At 52.8% G+C, this 23,103-nt stretch overlaps 8 protein-coding genes across 8 annotated transcripts; 2 read left to right on the top strand and 6 right to left on the bottom strand.

Moving 5' to 3' along the window:
- Positions 1-3: 3 nt before the first annotated feature.
- ASPZODRAFT_145243 (hypothetical protein) lies at positions 4-3,518 on the bottom strand (the record flags this gene model as incomplete). Its single annotated transcript, XM_022725086.1, has 10 exons — positions 4-1,355; positions 1,454-1,824; positions 1,932-2,103; positions 2,414-2,472; positions 2,534-2,565; positions 2,630-2,693; positions 2,744-2,789; positions 2,842-2,866; positions 2,948-3,188; positions 3,277-3,518. 10 exons carry the CDS (start codon positions 3,516-3,518, stop codon positions 4-6), a joined length of 2,604 nt encoding a protein of 867 aa, XP_022578641.1.
- A 604-nt stretch (positions 3,519-4,122) lies between these two features.
- ASPZODRAFT_135610 (hypothetical protein) lies at positions 4,123-8,525 on the bottom strand. Its single transcript, XM_022723846.1, has 6 exons — positions 8,072-8,525; positions 7,482-7,919; positions 6,730-7,423; positions 6,419-6,654; positions 5,645-6,347; positions 4,123-5,586 (listed from the first exon to the last, which is right to left on the bottom strand). Exons 1-6 carry the CDS (start codon positions 8,181-8,183, stop codon positions 4,371-4,373), a joined length of 3,399 nt encoding a protein of 1,132 aa, XP_022578642.1. The 5' UTR covers positions 8,184-8,525; the 3' UTR covers positions 4,123-4,370.
- Positions 8,526-9,994: 1,469 nt separating this feature from the next.
- ASPZODRAFT_135611 (hypothetical protein) lies at positions 9,995-11,474 on the top strand (the record flags this gene model as incomplete). Its single annotated transcript, XM_022723847.1, has 4 exons — positions 9,995-10,119; positions 10,200-10,333; positions 10,403-10,857; positions 10,940-11,474. Coding segments are annotated over 4 exons (1,220 nt in total), but the record flags the coding sequence as incomplete, so codon positions are not given.
- Positions 11,475-11,622: 148 nt separating this feature from the next.
- On the bottom strand, positions 11,623-13,507 carry ASPZODRAFT_135613 (hypothetical protein). Its single transcript, XM_022723848.1, has one exon. The coding sequence runs from the start codon at positions 13,296-13,298 to the stop codon at positions 11,748-11,750; it is 1,551 nt and encodes a 516-aa protein (XP_022578644.1). The 5' UTR covers positions 13,299-13,507; the 3' UTR covers positions 11,623-11,747.
- A 481-nt stretch (positions 13,508-13,988) lies between these two features.
- ASPZODRAFT_72861 (hypothetical protein) lies at positions 13,989-15,532 on the bottom strand (the record flags this gene model as incomplete). Its single annotated transcript, XM_022729870.1, has 3 exons — positions 13,989-14,909; positions 14,982-15,416; positions 15,497-15,532. 3 exons carry the CDS (start codon positions 15,530-15,532, stop codon positions 13,989-13,991), a joined length of 1,392 nt encoding a protein of 463 aa, XP_022578645.1.
- A 638-nt stretch (positions 15,533-16,170) lies between these two features.
- ASPZODRAFT_135615 (hypothetical protein) lies at positions 16,171-17,812 on the bottom strand. Its single transcript, XM_022723849.1, has 9 exons — positions 17,696-17,812; positions 17,600-17,628; positions 17,447-17,532; positions 17,198-17,388; positions 17,095-17,132; positions 16,896-17,033; positions 16,582-16,834; positions 16,335-16,501; positions 16,171-16,263 (listed from the first exon to the last, which is right to left on the bottom strand). Exons 1-9 carry the CDS (start codon positions 17,768-17,770, stop codon positions 16,227-16,229), a joined length of 1,014 nt encoding a protein of 337 aa, XP_022578646.1. The 5' UTR covers positions 17,771-17,812; the 3' UTR covers positions 16,171-16,226.
- A 583-nt stretch (positions 17,813-18,395) lies between these two features.
- ASPZODRAFT_18901 (hypothetical protein) lies at positions 18,396-20,765 on the bottom strand (the record flags this gene model as incomplete). Its single annotated transcript, XM_022727304.1, has 2 exons — positions 18,396-20,213; positions 20,277-20,765. 2 exons carry the CDS (start codon positions 20,763-20,765, stop codon positions 18,396-18,398), a joined length of 2,307 nt encoding a protein of 768 aa, XP_022578647.1.
- A 576-nt stretch (positions 20,766-21,341) lies between these two features.
- ASPZODRAFT_154097 (hypothetical protein) lies at positions 21,342-22,959 on the top strand (the record flags this gene model as incomplete). The annotated part of the gene is made up of 4 exons (XM_022726055.1): positions 21,342-21,494; positions 21,606-21,978; positions 22,055-22,848; positions 22,921-22,959. 4 exons carry the CDS (start codon positions 21,342-21,344, stop codon positions 22,957-22,959), a joined length of 1,359 nt encoding a protein of 452 aa, XP_022578648.1.
- Between the last annotated feature and the right edge of the window lie 144 nt (positions 22,960-23,103).

Here is a 23,103-nt window from a genome sequence, read left to right on the forward strand (position 1 = left end):
CAACTAATCCTCATCCCAGTTGGGGTTGGGTCCAGGGGGTTTGGGACCACCAGCCTGTCGGGCGACAATGATCTGGTCCACGCTCAGGACGGTTCGTGCGGCTTCGCTGGCGAGTCGAATAGCACTGCTCTTGGAAGCCAGTAGGTCCAGGATACCTTCCTGGACGGCGTTCAAGGTGCCCGACGTCGAGCCAAGCTCGAGATCCACGCCAGTGGTCCAGTACGGCTCTTCTTCATCGGAAGAACTTTCCTCTTCTTCTCCCTCTTCTCCCTCTCCCTCGTCCTCGTCCTCGTCATCCTCCTCCTCCTCCTCCTCCTCCTCCTCCTCTTCTTCTCCTTCATTGCCTGATTCCGCTGCCGCACGGTGGTGAGCAGTGTAGAGACGAGACAGGACCTCGGTGGCGTCTAGGCCAGCAGATTCGGCTAAAGTGCGGGGGATAACCTCAAAGGCTTCGGCATACTTGCGGATGGCATGCTGCGGCAGACCGGGGGTACGGTCGGCAAAGGCGGAGATGCGTTCGACGAGCTGGATCTCGGTGGCGCCGGCGCCGGGCACCAAACGGGGGTCCTTGGTGATCGCCTTGACGACATTGACACCGTCGTCGATAGCCCTCTCAACATCATCGAGATGGTTCTGAGTCGCGCCACGGAGGACGATGGTGGCCGTGCGGGTGACGGCGTTGACGTCCTCCTGACGGAAGACGGTGACGCGGTCGCCGCCGATCTCGGTGGTCTCGACGACATCGATGCTGCCCATCTCGTCGGGCATGGGAGCTCCGAGACGGGCCAGCGGGGTAGCGCCAACGACACGGCAGAGACGGCGCAGTTCGAACTTGGAGAGGATCTTGATGACCAGGATGTTGAAGCGGTTGAGGTAGTGCAGGGCCAACTCGCCGATGGTGGAGCCCGCAACGACGACGCGGAGGCCAGAGTCGTAGAGCTCCTTGATGGCCATCTCGAGGCGCTCCTCCTCGCCCTTGGTGAAGTCGAGCATCTCCTGGGCGTTCTTGAGCAGCACGGTGCCCTTGGTCTCTGTCTGGGAGGTATCAATCGGGCAGCTGAAGACGCCAACCTTGGCCTTGCGGGCCTTCTTGACAATTCCATCCGGCTCCCGCCCAAAGACCATCCCCTTGACCACGCGGGACTGTTCCAAGCTGCCACCCATGATCTTGACCACGCGCACGTTGTCCACGTTAAAGTTGACCGGGTTCTTGGGCAGGACGGCGAGCACCGCCTCGGCCACCAACGAGGCCAGGGTATCTTCAGTGCCGGACTGCTTACTAGCAACCACGGTGCGGATCGCCTTGCTCAGCTCGGTCTGGGAACGAAGCTCCTTTAAGCGGTCGACCTCGAGATCTAAAATAGAAAGCCTTAATTAAGAGAAGAAGAAAAAAAAAAAAAAGAAAGAAAAAAAAACCAAGAAAAGAATGAAGCAAAAAGAAAGGAAAGACTACCCTCTAAAGTCTTCAAGGCAAAGTTCTGCGCCTTCTCGTAACCCTGGACGATATCGCTCGTCTTCAGGCCCAACCGTAACAACTCCTCGGCCTTTTTGAGCAACTCGCCCGCCAGGATGATGACCAGGTTAGTTGCGTCGCCCATCTCGGAGTCCTGCTGCTGGCTCGACATGACCAGCAGCTTGGCGGCGGGGTGTACGACGTCCAGCTCACGCAGGATGGTCGCCGCGTCGGAGGTGAGCACCATCTTCTGCAGGTGGTTGATGACGATCTTGTTGCGGCCATAGGGCCCCAGCGAGGTTTGCACGGTCTGCGAGATCGCGCGGCAGGCTTCGATGTTGCGGATGACGGCGCCATCTTCGGCATCGTGGCTAGATCTCGTTCAGTAGATGCTTGGGAATGGACCAGGTCCCAATTGTGGCCTGTGTGGGCTGGAGGGGTAAAAGGGTTCGGGTCAGGGGAGGCACGAGCGACTGACCTCTGGTATCCGGCCTTGAAAAGACCCGCCTGGGAAGGTCCGGGAATCGACAGCGACATGATGATCTGTTCCACCGACAAGTAAACAGCAGAAAGACCAGATGCGGTGGTGGGAGGGGGAGAAGCGATGTCGACAGCGTTGAAGCTGGCTGCCGTTCGGGGAAATTTTGGAGCTGGTGTGTTTGTTTTGTTTGCACTCGGTACGATATCACTACTGTACGTACACTGTACACATAAGCCTCCTTTCTCGAATTTTTTTTTTCTATTTATATTGATAATTTAAAATTAATTCGGCATTAGATGTCTAAATTATGATTATGGTGAGGCGTGAGTCTAGCAAGTTGAGATGCTACCATTGACGGATCGTATGGCTCGTTTGCCGGAAATCAGGCACTAAAGAGTGAGTATAAAGGGATTTAAGAGGTTCGAGAGGTTCGAGAGGTTCGAGATTCAGTGTGGAAGCAATCAAGAAACAGGACTTACTGTATCGGCCGACTACTTCACACCCACTGGCATCAAACTGAGTCTCGGCTTGTGGTAACCTAGACGCCATGAGTTAGATCAAGACCGACCAAGATGATAAGAATAATAATAGAGACATACCATCCACGAATGGCTTCCATGCGGTTGTAACTCTGTGCCCGTTAGATAGGGAAGCAGGTGTGTATGTGTACCTAGGTACCCAAAAGGACTGCTTACCGTTGGGTGTGTCGACATGAACTGAGGGGGCGCGGCCTTCTCTGCCTGTTGCATACGGCTCCACCTGGGGTTCATTGTTAATACTGAATCTATACTGCTAGATCATTCACTTACAACTTCGCGGCTGCTTCGGGGTTGAAACATGCCTTGGCCATCATCACTAACCAGTTAGCATAGCCCGTCCTATGTATGAATCGATCGCTCGCTCATACTCAGCCCGATATGATCTGCTTCAGCCTGAAAAAAATTAGAAAAGAGATAAAGAAAGAAAAAGAAAGTGGAAGAGGGATAATGCTTAAAGCAGGGTACGTAACGTACCTCTTGAGTCCTCGAGTTCGGCAGACTATACATAAGATTCAAGACCAAATTGGGCAGCTGCCCCGAGACATCGAACAGCGAGGAGATGAGAAATACCAATCCCAGGGTGATGATGGAATTGCTCATTCGTTCAGCCGGGTGGTGCGCCACGACGTGAGCGATCTCATGTCCCAGCACGGCGGCCAGGCCATCCTCATCTTGACAGATAGGGATGATGCCTGTATAAACGAAGACTTTTCCTCTGAAATACATCATTAGCATAGATTCGGAGTATAAATCATCTGATTAAGGCGATGGTGTAAATCATTTAATGAAGGCGATGGTGGTACCCCGGCAAAACGAATGCATTCTGCATCTCATCGTCATGAATGACATGAACCCTCCATTCGGCCCCCTCGATGGGCGCATACGGAATCAACCTCCTCAAGACCCGATCCACAGCAATACTCAACGGATGCGAAGACGAGAGGATCTTCCCCCGTTCCGAATTCAGGACCTCGGCGTAGCTCTGCCGACCCATTTTCAGCTCCGTGCTGGCGGGGATGCAGTTGAAGCGGCGACGGCCAGTCATCTTCAAATTCAATATATCAGCATATACCGAGATAAAGGTGGGTGCAATACAGGTAGATTTACCTCCACCGTCTCGACATTGTAAAAGTATACCCCGCTAACCACACCCGCCGTGATGACGAGATGGCGAGGCTTCACCCGTGCCAGCAGGAGCAATGCCAGCGGTTGTCTGCGGGGTCCCTGTCCCTGTCCTCCGAATCGGTTATATGTCGCATATTGGCGAGAGGGTAACGAGCGTATGCGCGGTTGTTGTGGTTGTGGTCGTGGTCGTGGTGGTACGAGTAATATGCGTGAAGGCAAGGGGGAAGCCTTTAGCGAGGCTATATAGATAGCACGGATAGATCGGAACATTTGCTCATAATTTGAGTACAGGGATTCTTGAATAGATTGGATAATAAGAAGAGTAGGAGAGTGGAAGTAGAAAGCGAGGTCTGGCTATGATGCAGTCTCCAGGATCGTTATCTGCTTATCTCTAGTTACCAGGACCAGGCAGGTACCGAGTGATGGTTCAGATTACTTGGCTACCTAAGCAATAATAATTGAATGATTTGGGATGTGTGATAGAAATATATCGGGACTACTATGACTATGGTAAGCTAATACTACCATCCTAGAAGCCAGGAGCAAATAATATAGACATCTATTATATCCACAAGATGAAGAGTAAGTAATATACAGAGACATAACTCATGCTGTACAGGACAAAGTGGTATCGTATCATGCAAAAGTCACCCTGACCAGAACTGCAACACATTAGTCGTAAGGGTGAAGGGTAATATGAAGAAGGATAAAAAAAAAGAACAAGTATAGGAAGAAGTATAAGAAGAAGTATAAGAAGAAGTATAGGAAGGTATTATTCCTCCGTCAAGGCGTCGTCGCCCGTCTCGCGCCACTCCTTGGACCGATCCGTCAGGCGACGGACACCCTGTAGGCGCTGCGCCCAGTGAGCCTCGGAGGGGGTGCGGAAGGTGTACGCGCGCTGCGAGGAGATGACGCCGATGGCCTGCAGGACGGCCTTGCGCGAGTCACGCCCGAACACGGCCGGGTGGTTGATCCACTCGAGTGCCGCCTCGAGGTCCGAGTCGAGAGCGATCATCGTCTGCGCGTCCACGGCGGCGACGGGAGTGATTGTCGCGGTCTCCGACGCTGCAGATATAGAGGAGTTGCTCTCCGCGAAGCTGCCGGACCGAGGTGATGAGGAATTTGGTGTACCGATCTGGTTGGAATCACTGCCACCGTTGCTGGCGCTGCTGCTGCCGCCGTGGGGGTGGTTCCCCGACGGCCGCGCCGAGCCCGGGGGCAAGGGAGGCAGGCTGCCCTTGCCAAGGCCCTTGAGGATGCTCCGCGTCTCGTTGAGTAAGTGCTGCGCGCGGTCGTGCTGCCCGCGCGAGACCAGGGTCAGCGCCCGCGTCAGCATGTCCGAGCTGAGCAGCTCCATGCGCCGCTGGACGATCGACGGGTGCGGTGGGATGGGTGGTGTCCCGGGGCGTGCGGTACTCTTGGCCCGCGGGTTGGGCGGGAGCATGGTGATCGCTAGCAGCGACGGCCGTGGGGAGTGTGTCAGGTGCCCATCACGCAGCAAGTCACCGTACGTGAGGTCCGCCTGGATCAGCGGGACCTCCTCGACGCTGACCACGCGCGGCTCATCGCCGTCCACACCGCCGCCCAGGGCTTCCAGACCGGATACCAACGACTCCCACGGGTCCTGGGGCACGTTTTCCTGCGTGGTGTTGTCCGGTTGGATGACCAGCTGGACGAGGATGTCGCGCTTGTCGCCGAAGCGCAGATCGCCGAGCGCGGCCTCGGCGTCGCGGCCTGTCGCCCGTTTCGTTGTGTGGAGCGCACCGCTGATTTTGACGAACTTGGCCGGCGACCCTTCGGGCAGTCGTAGCTTCAACTTGACATTCTGGTGCGAGGTGGATTGCAGGGCCCCGAGACAGCCTGCGACACACTCACGCAGCATCATCCAGTCCTTGACGTAGAGATACGAGCCCTTGGTACGGGTGGAGAGCTCGATCATCGTATCCGGCTTGTGGGTTAAACCCAGGCCGAATGAATGGATGTTGACCCTAAGCAGTTAGTACAAAAAAAAAAAAAAAAGAAAGCAAGAAAGAAAGAAAGACGCACTTGGCTGCTTCAGCTCTTGATACAACAAAGTCGACGCTTTCCGGATCCGAGGTCGACGAGTCGCTGATCAAGAGGATGGTGGAGATGGGGTTGTTAGACTTGCGCTGCATGAGCAGGTCCATGGCAACGTTGGCACCCTCGACGACATCGGCGCGCAGGCTTTTCTGCCCCACGGGCCGGATGGAAGCGAGGATTTTGCCCCATCCACTCCAGGATTTGGTGGTCATGCCGACCAGGGGAACGCCGCCACCGCTCGAGCCGAAGGTGACGAGACCCATACGATCCCGGGGGCCGAGGTTCTGGACGAGGAAGCGAAGCGCGTCGCGCAGCAGAGTGATCTTCAGCCCCTGCATCGACGAAGAGACGGGGATAACAACCACAAGGTCCAACGGGATGTGGATGGTAGAGGCCGGCAGGGTATCGCGGGCGGAGTTGGTGTAGTCCGTGAGAGCGGTGTTGTTGGACTTGGCCGCCCCGTAGGAGGAGTTCAACGAGGCCTGGCGCTTGACCTTGCCGGTCCGGTAATCATCCTCCTCGGCCCCCGAATGGTCGTAGTCGTAGTCGCTGTTGCGGGGTAGGCTTTCCCGCGCGTTGTGGTTGAGGAGAGCGCGGCGCCAGATCTCCAGCTGGTTACGGTTCGAGAAGCGCAAGTAGAAGCAAGGCAGCTCGCTGACGGATAGGTTCAAGGTCAAGACAGGTTCATCTGGCCATTGTCAGTTTCCAAATTGATCCCCCCCAAAAAGTAATGTGTTTGACAGAAATCAAAAATCCTACCAGCAGAAACCTCGACATTTTTCAGATGCTTCCTGATGAGGATGGAGCCCTTGAGGGTACAGCGGGAGTGCTTGCGGCTGTGATCGTCGTACTGGCCATGATGGTGATTCGAATCGGCAATTTTCTTCTCCTTGACACAGATGAGCATCTCAGCGAACAGGTAACATTCTAGTTCTTGCCAGGAGTCGCGATCCTTGCCCACTCGCATGTGGCCATGCAGCCGGAGCTTGCCGAATCTGCAAGGTTAGCATTGAAGTAAAGAAAGGGGAAAAAAGGGTTACATCACAGAAAAGAGAATAGGTGATAGTTACCGGTTGAATTCCAAGCCGTGCCAGTTGTCAACCCGATTGCGCAGGTCTTCTGCTATTTCGTCCAGGTTCTCCGGGGGTTCGAAGTGGATCTGGATGGAGCGGGTCTCAGGAGCCAAGGGGGAGCGCAGACTGCTGTGAGAGTCATCGTCGGGGTGAGCAGGCCCGCGGGGGGCATGACGCAGGTCCTGGGAATGTGGGCGCCAGTTGCCCTCGGGGACCTCGACGGTGACAAGGCAGGTGAGCGACTGTTGCTGACGGGAGCGGTTGAGGGTGGGGAACTCGCTTCGGATGGTGACGGTGGGGGCGGGGATGGGATTCTTCATGACGCCCGGGCGCGAGGTGAGGTCGGACTCCATGGCTTGGACATCGTAGTCGTGGCGGCGGCCGCCGGTGCTGGGGTGCTGGCTTTCGTTATAGTCGCCCGAGGAGGAGGCGGCGCCGGTGGCCTCGCTGCCGGTGCGGGAGTGTGGTGGGCGGGAGCCGGCGGTCAGCCGCTCAACTCGTTCGCGCTGGCTGCTGGTGTCGCGACTATCGCGACGAGAGTAGGAATCTCGCGTGTTGAAGGAGCGGCCGCCGGCCTCACTGGGCGTGCGGCCCCGGGGTTGTTGATCCCAGGGGGTCGGGGTGGTGAGACCGCTACGTTGGGTGGCGGTATCACTCATGGTGACGGAACGAACGATATTGCTGATTTTCTCTATTCGATCTGAATGAGCACTGATTTGTCGACAATCGAGGAACCCTCTTGTACTTACCAATGTCCAAGACGTTCCCCCCCCGACTGGTGTCAAGGCCGAGCGGGGCATTGCAAGTTGGACAGTACTGCGACTCAACCTCGCGAATATACTCATAGAAACAGGCCTCATGGGATACATGACCACAAGAGAATTGCAGGACGCGTTCCCCACGCAGAGTGTGTTCGAGCGGCTCTTCGCAGACGGAACACTCGCTGCCGACAAAGGTCCGCTCTCTGCGCGAGCGAGCGCGGTCGACATCCATCAAGCCAGCCATGGGCCTGCCGGCGCAGGAGTTGGTATTGATCGAGGAATTGATCGAGGAGGGATTGAGTGAGGAAGGATTGAGCGAAGGAGGAGTGAGGGTGGTAGAGGTGGTCGAGGGGGCGCGCGAGCGACGACTGTCAGGACGGGAGGAGCGAAAGGAGTGGAGGGAAGGCGAGTGTGAACGAGAGGAGTCTGCGATGAGATTAATTTTTCGACTCAAAGCAAATTTATTTAAAAATAAAGAGAGAATATCAAAGGGGGGGGAGTAGGGAGAGAGAGAGAGAGAGAGAGAGAGAGAGAGAGAGAGAGAGAGAGAAAGAAAGAAAGAAAGAAAAGAAGCTTACTGCTCTTTCTGCGGCCAAACAAACCGATATCCGACAGGTGGAAGCCGAGAGAGGGAGTCTGGCTGCCAGATTGGGGCTCCGATCTGGACGCAGGTCGAAGAGAGCGGACCATGAACAGACAGGAAAGCCGTTAGGCTGTGGTGGCCATAGGAAAAGAATAGGGGAACCCAAAAACAAGGCCGAGACGGGCAGAGGGAGGAGGGTTGACTGAAGGCTCCAGAGGCAAGACTAGAAGCAAAAAGAGGGGGGAGGCGCAAGAGGGGCGGCGGCGTGGTGAGCAGCAGAGAGAGAACAGACAGGCTCTATGGGCAGGAGGCAATAGCAGCAATAATATTAGGTGAATATAGCCACCGATGGACAGCTGGATGGGCCAGAGAAACGAGGCCGGTCCGCGACTAGTCGTCCTGGCCGTCTGTGGTGGTTTTGGGGGGGTTTTTTTACTTTGTGGTTTTGGATCCGTGGGTCGATGGAGGTTCAGGGGGTGATTACACAAACATCAGTAGTACTGGAGTTACCAGGTATCTATTGATTTAATTTTGATCTACTATAGTATTGATCTATTAATGTTTCAATTGTCTTGGTTTATTTGAATTATTATTTAAGAACACTGGTTTTGTCATTGATGTAGTAGTAGTAGTAGTAGTAGTAGTAGTAGTAGTAATGGTATTCATGTATTATACAGTAGACTAATACTCCGTACTCATGTCAATTGTGATCGTCATGACGAGGGTTCAAGAATGACCTATTGTTTACTGCAAGCGGACGCTGATTTTCGAGCATTCAACGAGGAACCATGGAACTGCTTCATCGCCATGTGGCAATAACTTTGGTGTTCCTAATATTGAAGTTAGTGTATTCTATATTACTCTACAATGACTCGTTGTTTCACTTTTGTCTAGGATGTAGAATCAGCTAATAGTTAGTTACTGACTATAATAGAGTCCTTAAGGTCATAATCCTTACTATAGTTCATAGTTATATTACTACTACATATAGTATACGAGACAACACGAACTGCTAGTCTAGCCTTGATAAGCAAGTAGAGCCTGAGTATAATAAGACAGAATTATAGGAAACCATTAGTGCACCAATACTAGTTACCTAGTTACTATGTACTACATATATGGAGTACCTCACGTCATGTCGATTCTGTCAGAAACATATCCCTGGTTACTAGTATTTCTCCGTAGTTATGTACTCCGTAGTACGGAGTAGGTACTTATACTACTGCTAGTATTTACTAACTCCACTGCTCCATGCCGAATTTTGCAGCTGAAAGTTCCACTTCAGCTGCTCAGCTTCTGAACCTCAGTATCCATTTCCATTCACGATCCAATGAATGGGCTACTGTTGGGCCTTGATTCATCCCCATCCATCCAACTTAGATCTCTCCTCGCTCCACTTCTTCAAGACCGGAACAATGCCGAGGATAGAGTCTACTTACTTAGCGGTAGTGCTTAGTACTTACTACGGAGTACCCCCTGTGTACTCTGTATAAGTATGCAGTATGCATTATATGTAGTGAACTACGTATTTGTTTATTTGATGGAGTACATAACTCTCTTCTCTCAGATGCAGTGATACTCCAGAAAAAATTGATGCCTGGGTGCCTTAGTAGTTGGTGCCTTAGTAGTTGGTGCCTTAATGCCTGATATATGTGTGCCTTAGTGCCTTAGTGCCTACCGCCTACTGCCTTACTGCCTGAATGTTTGATGCCTTACTGACTGCTGCCTTACTGCCTGATTCCACTCAACACACCGGTCACCAAACCCAGCCGCTTACTCAGCCCGCTCGTTCCGCTTTCCGACTAGCCCCAAAAGATTGTTCCCAACATCTCCGGCAAACAGATAACCACCTTGTCTGCATCTTCTGCTCCTGCTGCTCTCTGTCTCCATTGGGCTTTCCTTGTCCTCTCCTTGTCCGCCATGTTCTCACGAGCTGTCTGGGCCCGTCAGGCCGCTCCCCTGAGGCGTCAGGCCTTTGCTCCTCTTGCTCGTCGCTCCGTCACCACCGACGCTGCTTCGGCGCATGCTGAGAACATCCCGGAGGTGTGTTTTCCCTTCGACTTTCTTTTCACCCGGCTTCTCTTTCCCACCCCCGGGCCCAATTCCATATTAACGACGCGTAGGAAGATGACAAGCCCTTTACCGTCCGTCTCTCCGATGAGAGCTTCGAGACCTACGAGCTCGACCCCCCCCCTTACACGCTCGAGACGACCAAGAAGGAGCTCAAGCAGATGTACTATGACATGGTCGCCATGAGGTATGATCTTCAATAAACCTTTTGGTTTTGTTTTTGTCTTATATAAGTCTTCCTGCTCATGCTCTCTAGACGCATGGAAATGGCCGCCGACCGTCTCTACAAGGAGAAGAAGATCAGAGGGTTCTGCCACCTGTCGACCGGTCAGGAAGCCGTCGCCGTCGGCATCGAACACGCCATCACCCGCGACGACAAGATCATCACGGCTTACCGTTGCCACGGCTTTGCCATGATGCGTGGTGCCACGGTTCGCTCCATCATCGGTGAGCTGCTCGGCCGCCGTGAGGGTATCGCCTACGGCAAGGGTGGCTCCATGCACATGTTCGCCCCCAACTTCTACGGCGGCAACGGTATCGTCGGTGCCCAGGTCCCTGTCGGCGCTGGTCTGGCCTTTGCCCAGCAGTACAACGATGAGAAGACCACTAGCATCGTCCTGTACGGTGACGGTGCCTCTAACCAGGGCCAGGTCTTCGAGGCCTTCAACATGGCCAAGCTCTGGAAGCTTCCTGTTCTGTTTGGCTGCGAGAGTGAGTTTTTTTTTTTTTTTTTTTTTTTTTTTTTTTTTTACTTCTTCCCCAAAATATGTGTATTTCTTTGCTAATTTTCTAGACAACAAGTACGGTATGGGTACCTCTGCGGCCCGCTCCTCCGCCCTGACGGACTACTACAAGCGTGGACAGTACATCCCCGGTATCAAGGTGAACGGGATGGACGTTCTGGCGACCAAGGCTGCGGTGCAGTACGGCAAGGAGTACGCGGTGTCCGGCAAGGGCCCGCTGGTGTTCGAGTACGTGACCTACCGCTACGGTGGACACTCCATGTCCGACCCGGGCACGACCTACCGCACACGCGAGGAGATCCAGCGCATGCGCAGCACGCACGATGCCATTGCGGGGCTCAAGCAGAAGATCCTCGACTGGGGCGTCGTCACCGAGGAGGAGCTCAAGACCATCGACAAGACCGCCCGTGCCAACGTCGACGCCGAGGTCGCCGTCGCCGAGCAGATGGCCGTCCCGGAGGCCAACTCCCGCATCCTCTTCGAGGACATCTACGTCCGCGGCTCCGAGCCCCGCTGGATGCGCGGCCGCACCGTCGACGAAACCTTCTACTACTAATCCCCCCCCCCCGCGCCATCCACTTGTCTTAGCCCATTTTTCCTATGTTAGGGTGCACGACTGAGTCTTCTAGACTCGGCCGAGGGGAAGGAAGAGGCACACCGAGCAAGCTATCTGTATGCTAGTAGTATACATCCATGTAATTTAACCCTACCAGAATTTTTTTTTTCATGTAGTCTTGAATAGAGCAATCCGTATGGGTATCAATTGGTACAGAACTAATCTCTTACCTAGGTACCTATCTAGGCAACTAAATTATGTCACTATACCCGTCAAGCTAAAGCAGGAGAACAGTAAAAGATTCACGGCTCCTGTCTGAGCATCTCGAGAATCATCTCCTGCGTCCGTTGTACGGAATCTAGCCGTTCCTCGAGAGCGGTGCGCTCCTGCTCCATTTCCCGCCTGAGTTGGTTGATTACCTCGCGGCGAATCTCGTCTTTGAGTTGTTGCAGATCTGGCTGGGGGGTTGTAGTTGTATTTTCATTTGCATTTGTGTTTGCGGTTGTATCGTTTTGCACTGCTGTATTTGCTGGTTCAGACGGCTGCATCAGACTTAGTAACGAGTTGCTCTCCGGGTTATTGTCTAGATGTTTGTTCAGCCGCGTCAACGTTTCCAGCACGGCGGTCATGACGGTCGAATCGGTCGTCGGGCCGGCCGGTTGAGTCGAAGATGATGATGATGAGTACTGGACGGGCCGCGCGGGTGGTTGTTGCGACTGAGCACCAAACAGAGAGCCGTACCCTGGCGGTAACCGGATCGAGGGGGATGAAGGTTGTGAAAGAGTGGCATGTTGAGGACTCAGTGTTGGGGCGGTGGTATTTGTATTTGTGTTTGTGTTTGTGGCTGTGGTTGTCGTTGTGGTGGTGCCCTCCGTCCTCGTCACGGGCGAAGAAGGGTGCCTCCATCCACCCTCCGCCGTGACCGAGGATACCTGCCAGGGATCCCAGGGTCCTTCCTTGCGCTTCCGGGGCCGTCGCGAGTCGCGTCGCTCGATGCGGCGGGCTTCGGCCTCCTCCCACCGCCGCCACGTCGGGACCCATGCGTCGACGGCCTCGCGCCATTGCGGGTTGGAAAAGTCGTCGTTGGCACTTGTGTCGCCGCCGGAATTGGCGGCCCGGTCATCCAGAAACTTGATCCGCTGCTTCGTTACCACTTCCACCTTGCGCCGTACCGAGTGCCATGAGTACGGATGGCCCTGCTCGCGGGTGAACTCGTCCGTCACCGTCTGCCACCATTTACACAGCGTGCTGCGGTGCCCAAAGTCTGCCATGTGCCGGTTACAGATCTGAAACAGGCACACTTCTTCCTTCGTCGTCAGCCGTTTGCCGTGTTTCCGCCCACTGGCGTCTCCCGTCCCTTCGTCCGGCCCATCGCCCCCGCGCATGTTCCGCAGCGCAGCTTGGTTGCTGATAGGCGTGGCGGGCGTGCTCGTCGCCGTAGCACTCACCAGGGCCGCTACGCTGGTAGCGGCCAGGCTCGCCGGGTGCTCGATACTCGCAACAGCAGTAGTGGCAGCAGGCGTAGGCGCGTAGTCTGGGTCGCTGGGGGCGTCGTCCATTGCTGCATCTCGCCCCGTCGACCGGCTCTCGGACGGGTCGCTGTCGCCTTCCTCTGAGTCCTCGGCTGGGGAAATCGCCCGGCTGCCCTGCGAGTCAATTACAACGGCCACAGGCCGTGTCTGTGATGTAGGATTGGCATCCTGATAGCCCCGGAGATGCGATGATATGGTAGGCAGGTTGTGTGGTGACGACTGCTGCGTGTGAGCCTGAGCTGGATGCGCATTTTTGTGGCTGTTGCTATGAGAGCTGCTGTTGCTCTGCGCTTGACTCTGGGGTTGTTGGGACCGCGACATGGCCGACGGCAGCCATCGCAGCTGCGGCACCTGAAAGGTCGAGGAAGACGTAGACGATGCGACTCGACCGCTGGCTGGAGTGCTGGCTGCAGGCGTCTCGCTTTGCCACGGAAACATCGGCCTGGCACAGAAGGCACTGTATCGCTCCGGTTTATTGACGCTGTGACGATCAGATAGATCTTATCAACTGGCGATGGTCGTCGGATCGTCGGACGGGAGAAAAATGAAAAAAATCCACTGGCGTTTCTGCAATTTTACGGTCGGCTCCGGAACCGGGTAATTTATATCCGTTTGCAATTGACTCAATAGTATCCAGTAACTTATGGTCTTGAATTCTATCAACAGAACTATCGCAAATTTCCATCTGGATGTTAGGCTGGTTTCTTTTAACGAGAAGACTGATAGATATTTAGATTGATACTTAGGGTACTGCTATTCAATCTTGAATTGCTATGCTAGTTATACATTTATGCCATTCCATAGTCGACTGGTGTACAGAGAGTTCTTATTAGCACAGGCACCACTGTCGAGCCCTTCATCTGCCTGTCAGGAGGCTGGGATGAATGCCCTAGAGCCTATAATATAACAAGAAACCACAATAAGAAACCAGAGCCCCAGCAAGACGGCGTCGAAATAGAGAGAGAGAGAGAGAGAGATGAAGCTATTAATTACAAGAACCAGTTGGGTCGTTTACCGTCTCCGCAGATACCAGGCAAAGGCGGACGTGCTGATGTTCTCTCCGAAGGGAGTCGGGACTTCTGCGAGGCCGGGTCGCGCAACGGGGTGACGGAGGTACACTGCAGCACAGATATTATGGTTGACTTCAAGGTATCGCGGGATGAGAGCAAAGGCACTCATGTAGTCTCGTGGCCTCCAGGGCGTGGCGTATGGCTTGGTGCTGTCGATCGGGTTGTCACGCAGTTGGACAAGTGCGCGCTTGAGGACGTTGAGGTCCTCGTCGGACAGCTCTGCCGTCGTCTCCTCATCCAGCTCTGCTTCCGGATTCAAGGATGCTTTCTGGAATGCCTTGGCCAACTGTTCACTCGTCTTGTTATCCGCGGCAGCGGTAGACGAGCTGGGCTCGACGTCCTCCGGTTCGCTCTTCTTCGACACCTGCTCTTCCTTGGGGGTCGTTTTCTCGCCACGTGTAGCCTTCAGCAGGGAGGTGATTTCGGAGAGCTGGGCTTCCAGATTGTCGGTCAGGACGGCACTGGACTGAGAACGAGACAACACGCGACGGACGGAGCGTTGGAAGGCCCGAAGCTCCTGTTTGCGTTTGGCGGGGAGAACTTCTTTGCTGGAAGTCATGATCTTCTTGGCCTGAGCCAGCAGAGCCCTCAGAGTCTGGCGAGGATCCTCCTCTCCCTTGGCCTCTGCTTCGGCTGCGGGCTCGCCGTCCTTCTCCTCCGCTGCTTCTTCTGCTGGGGCACCCTCCTCCACGTCCTCGGCCGCCTCAGCCGCAGCCCGTCGAGCCTCAGCGGCCTGCTTGCGGGCGGTTCGTCCCTCCCGACGCTCCATCCTGTCCTTGGGTGCACCGGTAGCGTACATGACTTGTTCAGGTTCGACCTGGAAGAGGTCCCCGGGGTTAAGGAGGTAGCCGGGATATGTCATCTTAACAGCGAGGGATGATAGTCAGTACGCTGTAGCTAAAGTTACAATTACTAGATTGGAATCACGACGTACCCTCTGTCCATTGACGGTGACAGCACCGTGGATGACAAATTGCCGCGCCTGTCTCGTACTGCTAGCGAACATCGCGCGGAAGATGGCAACGTCTAACCGTCGTTCGAGGGGAGCAAAGGTCATATGGGTATAGGGAATGCGTTTGGAGTCTGACTTGCGCTCACTGCCATCCGGATCAAGACCCGAGCCTCGACCGGCGGACATCTGCGAGCCATCGTCTCGCGCCAGCTGTATCGGGTTCATGGGCATCACAGCCCGCAGACGCTTGGAGAACATGCGTGTCCATTGCGACTCCCGCACCTGCTCGCCATGGTATGCTCGGGAAACCGACTTGGCGGCCCACTTCTGCTGGAAATGGGTCTTGAAGAACGTCGGGGGGGTGCGGAATCGTTGCAGGTTATACAGGTTGTATTTGCTCCATGATTGCCGGATTTTCTAAACAGCAACCCAGGGGAAGACCGAGTCAGCAATGTGCATGTTGAGATCAAAGAGAATTTCCAGGTGACATAACATACCGCCTTGCTTAAAGGCGTCGTCGCCCTGTTCCTCATGATGGCGCAGTGTCAAGCAATCCTCTTGCCTGGTGGTCAAACAACTCCGCGTTCCTCTCCCAAAACTTCACAAAAAAGCCGCCTTCCGATTGCACGTGACCAGGACCAGACACCTCATGGAAGCCTTAGACATGCAGTTGAGGCCTCAGGCAATAAAATTATGGTGATTGGCCCGTTCATGGCTCGCTTACCGCTAGCGCGCTCTGAGCTGCCCCACTGCAGACCATAAATAGCTCGGTCGCCCGTCCATCTTTTAGAACATTTTCTTCTTCTTTTCTTCATACTTACCTTGTTTGGGTGGCTGCGATCAAGAAGGCGGTCCACCACAGATTGGTCCCTGCATTGCACAGCGCGGCGGAACAGTTTGTTCAACGGCTTTCGGGTCATTGACAGGCGTATTCTTTGGCACTCTCCACTCTGTGGACCATATCTTTTCATCATTTCTTCGCTACATGCGAGGGTATGGAGAAGGGGTAATTGTGTAGACCTTTTTCTGTACAACCGAATTTAAATACTTGGGAATGGAAACTCAGATTATGTGTAAATTGTATTTTCAATACAGTACGTTGTGTCACAAATGAATGGCTCTTTCTTTGGTACTCCGTATAACAATTCGTTGATCTTCATTAGTGAGGGGAAGGAAGACTAGGTATACTACCAGGTATTCTACTTAGTATATATAGTTATGTATGATTCAAGCCGACTCCGGCTTCTGAGCTATGATAACATGACTATAGATATATATCAGCATTGTCTATCTAGTTATATCACTTGTTGGTATTGTTCAAAAAGAGCAACTCACATGTATGCCATGGCATGAACATCCAGTCGTGCACAGTCTCTACGAACACCAGCGTTCAGAACCTCGATTTCAGGTCGACTCCAGCCCAGGACCTCCGAGAAAGGTGCTGCAGTGAAGCCATCTACACCTTCGATCCAGTTGATGGCAGCAAATCTTCCAACCTCTTTCTGTAGTGCCGGGGTGGTCACTGGTCAGCTTGGGGGGAAAAAGCATCGCTAAGTAATTCAAGTATTTCTTTGTCTCGTACCAATCGTTTATCTTTCGGCCATCCTCCCATGGGCACTGGGAATTTTTCAGCCTTTACATTGATAAAGCCCTGATCCTTCACCTGACCCTCAAGGTTAAGCGTGTTGTCAAGTGGCTTTCCGATCTTTCTGCAGGCCTCGTTGAGGTGCTTGATAAGCACCAGGGCATAGTGGTCTGGCTTGAGGGTGCCGTCTTCTGAGTAAAACCAGTTCTCAAATTCCTGGAATTCAACCCAACCGCCGGGTTTCAGATTGCTAGCAAGAAAAAAAACCCATTTTCAGTTTCAGGACCAGGACTAGGGGAAAGGGGACCAACTCGTAGGCTTGACGTATCAAACGTGGCCAGTCGCCGATGGATTTGGCCATGTATCGAGAATGGATGTAATCATAAGGCTGGGGTTCGACCCAGTCCTCCTCGACGTTATCGATGATGAACTTGACATTGGGCGGCATCCTGTGCCGCAGGTGAGCTTTCGATCGATACCATGGTCAATGGGGAAAACATTTATGAATACCAGGTGGGCTGGATTGGGCTAAGATCGATTCCAATGATCTAGAGAAATCGACAAGTCAGACTACGGCCCATATCTTTTTAACGTAAAAGAGGCTTGAACGCACCATTTCGGCCTCAGGGTGTTCGTCGCCCATTTGCATCGCCCAGATGCCGGTGCCGGTCCCAATATCCAGAACACGCTTACCGTCCAGCTTGATGGGAGCCAGGTAGAGGCGATCATTCATTGCTCTGTAGTATATATGGTGCGTCATATCGAGACGGTCTTGTTCCTGTTCATCGTTTGGGAAAAGATACGCTGTTGTCATTAGCCTGCTCCATCTCTTTTTCTGTAGCACAGGCGTAGCTTAACTAACCCCCGCTTTGATAGCTGTGATAGCGACGGCCGTGCTTGAACTCATGAGCCAGTACGCTCGAGCTGAGCGACGTAGTGTAGGTCGAGCTGGGGTTGAAATCAGAAAGAAGAATCGGTGGTCGTCGTCTTGCAGTCTGAGGGTAAGGGTACCTACCCGCCATCGCTAAAGGTCGAGTCGTTTCCCTGTCAGTCCGGGTCAGTATGTACCATATAACTAAACTATCAAATCATGGATGTTGAATAATCGTACCTCGTCTTCGAATGTGTCGACCTCAATCATCTGCTGAGGGGCAGGGATATCGTTTGCAGCAGCTGGTTGCGCCATGGAGATAATTACGTGAGAAATGAGTAGAATGCACGGAGACTTGGTAGTGAAACATTATATTCCAGATGACTATCTTTATAAGCCAGTGAAGACTAGGATTAATAGTCTCAGATGATTATGACAACTAGTTAGCGAGAAGGAATTGGTCTAAGGAGTTGGTCTCATGCAGGCTTAAGAGATGTAACGTTAGTAAATGGATATTAATATTAGACTATAGGCTTCTATATAGGTTAATCATCAGGAAGGATGGTCTATAAATTAGTTTTTTTTTTTTTTTAAAAAAAAAAAACCCCCCCCTACTAACCATGTACCGCTGTTATCTATATCAAGTAGGTTTAAATATAATGGGCATATTATTGCATAAACGCATATCTAAGCACCCCCTTCTTCTACAAAGTATGCAGGGGTCTATCATGAGGTGGAGACCAGAAACGGCTATTAGGCACGATGCCACAATATTACAGGCTCTACAGGATGCTCCGTAGAGTCTGGCCGCGAGTAACTACGGAGCGTGTAACCGATTGGTGTCTGGAAGCTCCGCTAAGCTTCGTGGTACGATTTGGAACCGTTATTATTGAGTCTTCATGTTCGTGGATGAAGCCGGCGAGTAAAGAATTAGAACTAACTAATCCTCGCGTTTCGCGCTGGGAAATACCTCGAGCAGAGCTTCTGCTTCCTGGGGATTGACTGCATCATCAAGAATCTCGTGCGCCATTTCGACCGTCTCATCGGTGATTCCTTCTTCTAGCACGGGCCCGTCACTAAACGCCAGGCGTGTCAACACAACCAGGAATTTCTGCTTCCCGCCTGCAACCCGTACGAGTTTGGATTGCAGATCCAGGCCCTCCTTGTGGCGTTGAATGACGGAGTAGATCAGATGCATCAGCTGGTTCACTAGAGCCGAGTGCAGATCTCGTTCCGGGGGGTAGGAGTATAGCGCATCCAGCTCGTCATGCATCGCCCGAAACAGCCGTGCCAAAACGGTAGGATGAGAGGCGATGACAGAGCTCCCGTGAGTGCTGTCGGGAGCCATGGAGTTGAACGCTATCTGGGCCAGGAGCGAAAGGGCCTCGAGTCGCAGGCTGCAGATCTCGATCGAGGTGTATGGAGGGTCACCCTCATCTACTTGGGGCATTTCACTCAGCAAATTAGCGAGACGATCGACGATGTATTTCTCATTTGCCGCTTGCTCTTCTTTGGAATCACGGAGTGAACCAAATGAAGTGGGCGAGATGCTGGTCGATAGGAGATTGATGGTGAGGATGATGTCGCGGATCGGCTGGGAAGAGTTCAACATCATCAGAACGAAATCGTATCGCATGAACTGCCAGAAATCCCGCAATGCAGACTCGACATGAAGACACCCGCATGCCATATCGTACAGCAAGGTCAACATTTCCGTCGAGTCCACCTCGGGCTGGAGTTCAGACTGCGGTGTTTGCCGGATTTGGCCCAAATTTTTTCGTGAAACAGGGGAGTTTCGAAACCTGGGGACACCGTTTATATCTCCTGCCTCTTGCAGCACTGGAACCAGATGGCCGATCAACTGGGGAATAAATCTCATGTCTAGGGCAAGAATAAACTGCACAATCGACATAAACATGGGAACTGGCCGGAAGAATTTTTCCTTTAACGCGCGCGACCACAAAGATGCGACACATGCAGCATAACCAACTGGATAGTTTTTGGGGTTGAGGCTCGCTGTTTCTTCGAGGATGATACTGGAGAGCATTCGTTGTGGTTCGGAGGGATAAGCCAATCGTGCCATTTCCTCGATATCACGATTCATCGTGGGTGGACTGCGATGGTTTAAGATCTGTGTCATGAAACGGGCATTGCGATTATCGCTATAGGTCGAGGGCTGTTCATAATGTTCTTCGGCAAGCTCATGCAGGAGTTCGTCGTCGGCAGTATCAGCCAGGGGAGGTGCCTCCGCGCTCAGCTGTAGAGGAATTGTGGAAGTTGGTGTGAGGCTATCCTGACTCAGTTTTCTTTTTCTCTTGCCAGGGACAGTGGGGGTATTTTTCTTCGAGCGCCTCTCGGTCGATTTACTGGGAGACACCACAGTGATTTCATCGTCATCAAACCCATCGCGGAAGGGCAACACGCGAGACTTCCTGGGCGTTATAGGGGGTTCCTTGGCCTCGGATTTGATTTTAGTTTTCAGATTGTTGAGACGCAGGGCTTCCTCTGCAAGGTCCTGTTTCAGAAAGGCATTCTCGGTAGCTAGCATCTTGCCTTCAGCTCGTGCTGCTTCTACCTCTTCCTTGTGTTTGGCCGACTCATCTGCCATGGATTTCCGCAATGCAGCCATTTGTCTCTCAAGGTTCTGTATCACTCTGGCCTGGTTGGACCGTATGATCGATATTTCGCCGGCTTTCGTATCCGCATCATTCTTGGCCTCTGATAATTCTCGTAGGATCCGCTCATTTTGCCGAGTGAGCTGCTCGCCATTGTCAGATATCTGAGTCTCGGAGACCATTACGGATGCTCAATCCATACATACTTCTTCAATTTGGGTGGTCAATTCCTGAATCTCGACCTGTATACCAGCACTGTGAACTTCCTCAACCATCATGGTATCGTGGAGCATTTCATGCCGTTCCCAATCCATCTGCCCCTCAGCATTCTGATCCTGAACCGCCATATAATCCATTGGGTGTTCCTGCACAGCTGCATACTGGCCAAGCGCGGCTGATTGTATATTGTCATCTTCAAGGACCTCGGCATCAGGGTCCCCGACATCGAGTGTGCCATACTCGCTCGTCAATCCGGTATGTAAGCGCGAAGGGACATTCAATGCTGATCGCGAACGAATTTGCCGGTCCGGTGGCCCGCTCTGAGCCGGAGAGTATTCCTGTGCTGTGGGTTGTTGTGACTGAGCTCTCTGTGCCTGCGTTGCCTGGTAGGCGCTCTGTTCCAGCTCGAACAATGTGCCTGGCGGCAGGGAATCGAAGCCATCGTCTGAGAAGAAATCTTCATCGTTGTCTTCCATAACCCAGACTGATGCATAGCCATGAAGGAAAGGGCTTTTGGGAGGCGGAGGGGGAGGAATCGAATCAAAGACTTGCTTGGAGAATGTTCCGCATGTGAAATGGGGTTGGACAATCTTGAAATCCGAAAACCGTACAGAACGCTAGGCCTGTCACGTTTGTGACTGTAATTACAATAAGGATACCGCTCAATATTACCGTGGCTATGTACCTAGTAAGCAAGCCACGCTTGACGTAAGAGCGCCAGGCAATGCTGAAGGACAGCAAGATCTCACGGTAGTAATTTTTATGCTGCTGTTACTGCCATACTGTCCATGCTATTTCCTCCCTTCTCTGGCCTCTGACTCATCTTCTGTGATGCCTTCGACTGTGTAAGAATTGGCCGTGCATCTCAGGGATCTGACTCGCATCTTGCAAGCTCCTCTGCCCGTGCGTCTCCGCTCCCGACCGCTTTCGTTCCCAACTTCACGTGAAATTTCCTGTCAAGCTCAGTTCAGTCTCACCCACCCGTTGCTCCGGCGTTTCTGTCTGTCTCCCGCCTCGAAGAGCGTGTCTTGTTTCTCTGGATCTAGATCTCGATGTCCAAATCACGCCGGAACGTCCGGTTTCCCCACCGGAATGGCCTCGAGGGCCGCCGCCTGAGCATCTCCGACGTCAGCGACGCTGCGTCGGAGCCTGGCAGTCCAACTAAGAATGGCAGCATCCACAAGCCTGCTGCCATCCCAGAGGAGGTAAGAAGAAGAGCCCGCGCGTGGTGGGATAATGCTTGCTATGCCACCGCTTTGCCCTTATGATTGATACCTACTTGCGTGGTTGGTGTTGAAGATGCTGACGGTTCCCAGAAATCTGAGGGATCTGGCCTGTCCGATTACGAGAAGAAGAAACAGACATTTATCACACGGACAATATGGACCTTTGTTATGATTGCTGGCTTCTTCATTGCCATGTTTTCTGGACACATCTACATTATTGGAATTATCACAGCGGTTCAGATCGTTTCCTTCAAGGAGGTGATCGCCATCGCCAACATCCCGAGCAAAGAGAAGAACCTTGGCTTCACCAAGTCCTTGAACTGGTATTTTCTCGCCACCACCATGTATTTCCTGTACGGCGAAAGTGTCATCTACTACTTTAAACATATCCTGCTGGTGGACAAGGTTCTTTTGCCTCTGGCGACTCACCACCGCTTCATCAGCTTTACGCTTTATGTGATGGGTGAGTGCGACTCGTGAATCTGAATGTGGGGGGAGGTTGAGGAGACCCGAATATTGACAATTTACTTCCGTGTTAGGCTTTGTCTTTTTTGTCGGATCGTTAAAGAAAGGACACTACCGATTCCAGTTCACCCAATTTGCGTGGACTCATATGGCTCTGTACCTCATTGTCGTCCAAGCGCACTTTGTGATGAACAACATCTTCGAGGGCATGATCTGGTTTTTCCTCCCTGCATCGCTGGTCATTACAAATGATATCTTTGCCTACGTTTGTGGTATCACCTTCGGACGCACGCAGTTGATTAAGCTGTCGCCCAAGAAAACCGTCGAGGGCTTCATCGGCGCCTGGATTTGCACCATCATCTTTGGCTATTTCATGACAAACATGTTGATGCGCTACAAATACTTTGTCTGTCCTGTCAACGATCTCGGTTCAAATGTTCTGACAGGCTTGGAATGTGTCCCCAACCCGGTCTTTGTGCCCCATGCCTACCGACTTCCCTCGTGGACTGGAGTGGACAAGACCTTCTATGTTGAGCCCATGCAGTTTCACATCCTGGTATTCGCGACTTTTGCTTCCCTCATTGCGCCCTTCGGTGGCTTTTTTGCCTCTGGTCTCAAGCGCACCTTCAAGATCAAGGATTTTGGTGAATCGATCCCCGGCCACGGTGGCATCACTGATCGCATGGACTGCCAGTTCATCATGGGTTTCTTCGCCTACATGTATTTCCACAGCTTCATTGCTACCCACAAGGCGACAGTTGGCGACATCATCGAGAATGCCATCACCGGACTCACGGTGGACGAGCAGCTGGAGGTCGTCCGAGGACTGAGCAAGTATCTCTTTAACCAGGGCGCTGTTTCCGAAGGGGTATGGATCCTTCCTTATCCTTTCTCTTGTTTGCCTTGTTCTATTGAATTCACTAACTCCTTGTTTCACCAGATCCTCGAATGCATTTCTACCGAGCTTAAACGTCGGTAAGCGACTAGCCAAAACGATTGATGCATGCCCACGCCAACTTTCTCTTCTGTTTAAACACATACACATGGCGACAATCCTTTGGATGGCACTTCCCCCCTCCCAAAAAACCATTCTTGCGTCTCTCAACGTCATTCAGCGGAAAGT

This window comes from Penicilliopsis zonata (genome assembly GCF_001890105.1).
Source record: "Penicilliopsis zonata CBS 506.65 unplaced genomic scaffold ASPZOscaffold_15, whole genome shotgun sequence".
Taxonomy (NCBI): Eukaryota; Fungi; Ascomycota; class Eurotiomycetes; order Eurotiales; family Aspergillaceae; genus Penicilliopsis; species Penicilliopsis zonata.

Bases quoted from the DNA above. Each gene is read 5' to 3' on its own strand.
- ASPZODRAFT_135610 (XM_022723846.1), bottom strand. From the start codon at position 8,183: ATGGTCCGCTCTCTTCGACCTGCGTCCAGATCGGAGCCCCAATCTGGC. The intron at 7,920-8,071 runs GTAAGCTTCTTT...ATCTCATCGCAG, and splicing joins GTTTGGCCGCAGAAAGAGCA to ACTCCTCTCGTTCACACTCG. The intron at 5,587-5,644 runs GTGCGTCTTTCT...CTAACTGCTTAG, and splicing joins TCAAGAGCTGAAGCAGCCAA to GGTCAACATCCATTCATTCG.
- ASPZODRAFT_135613 (XM_022723848.1), bottom strand. From the start codon at position 13,298: ATGTCGCGGTCCCAACAACCCCAGAGTCAAGCGCAGAGCAACAGCAGC.
- ASPZODRAFT_135615 (XM_022723849.1), bottom strand. From the start codon at position 17,770: ATGGCGCAACCAGCTGCTGCAAACGATATCCCTGCCCCTCAGCAGATG. The intron at 17,034-17,094 runs GTATTCATAAAT...CCTGCGGCACAG, and splicing joins AGCCCAATCCAGCCCACCTG to GATGCCGCCCAATGTCAAGT. The intron at 16,502-16,581 runs GTACGAGACAAA...CCGGCACTACAG, and splicing joins GGCCGAAAGATAAACGATTG to AAAGAGGTTGGAAGATTTGC.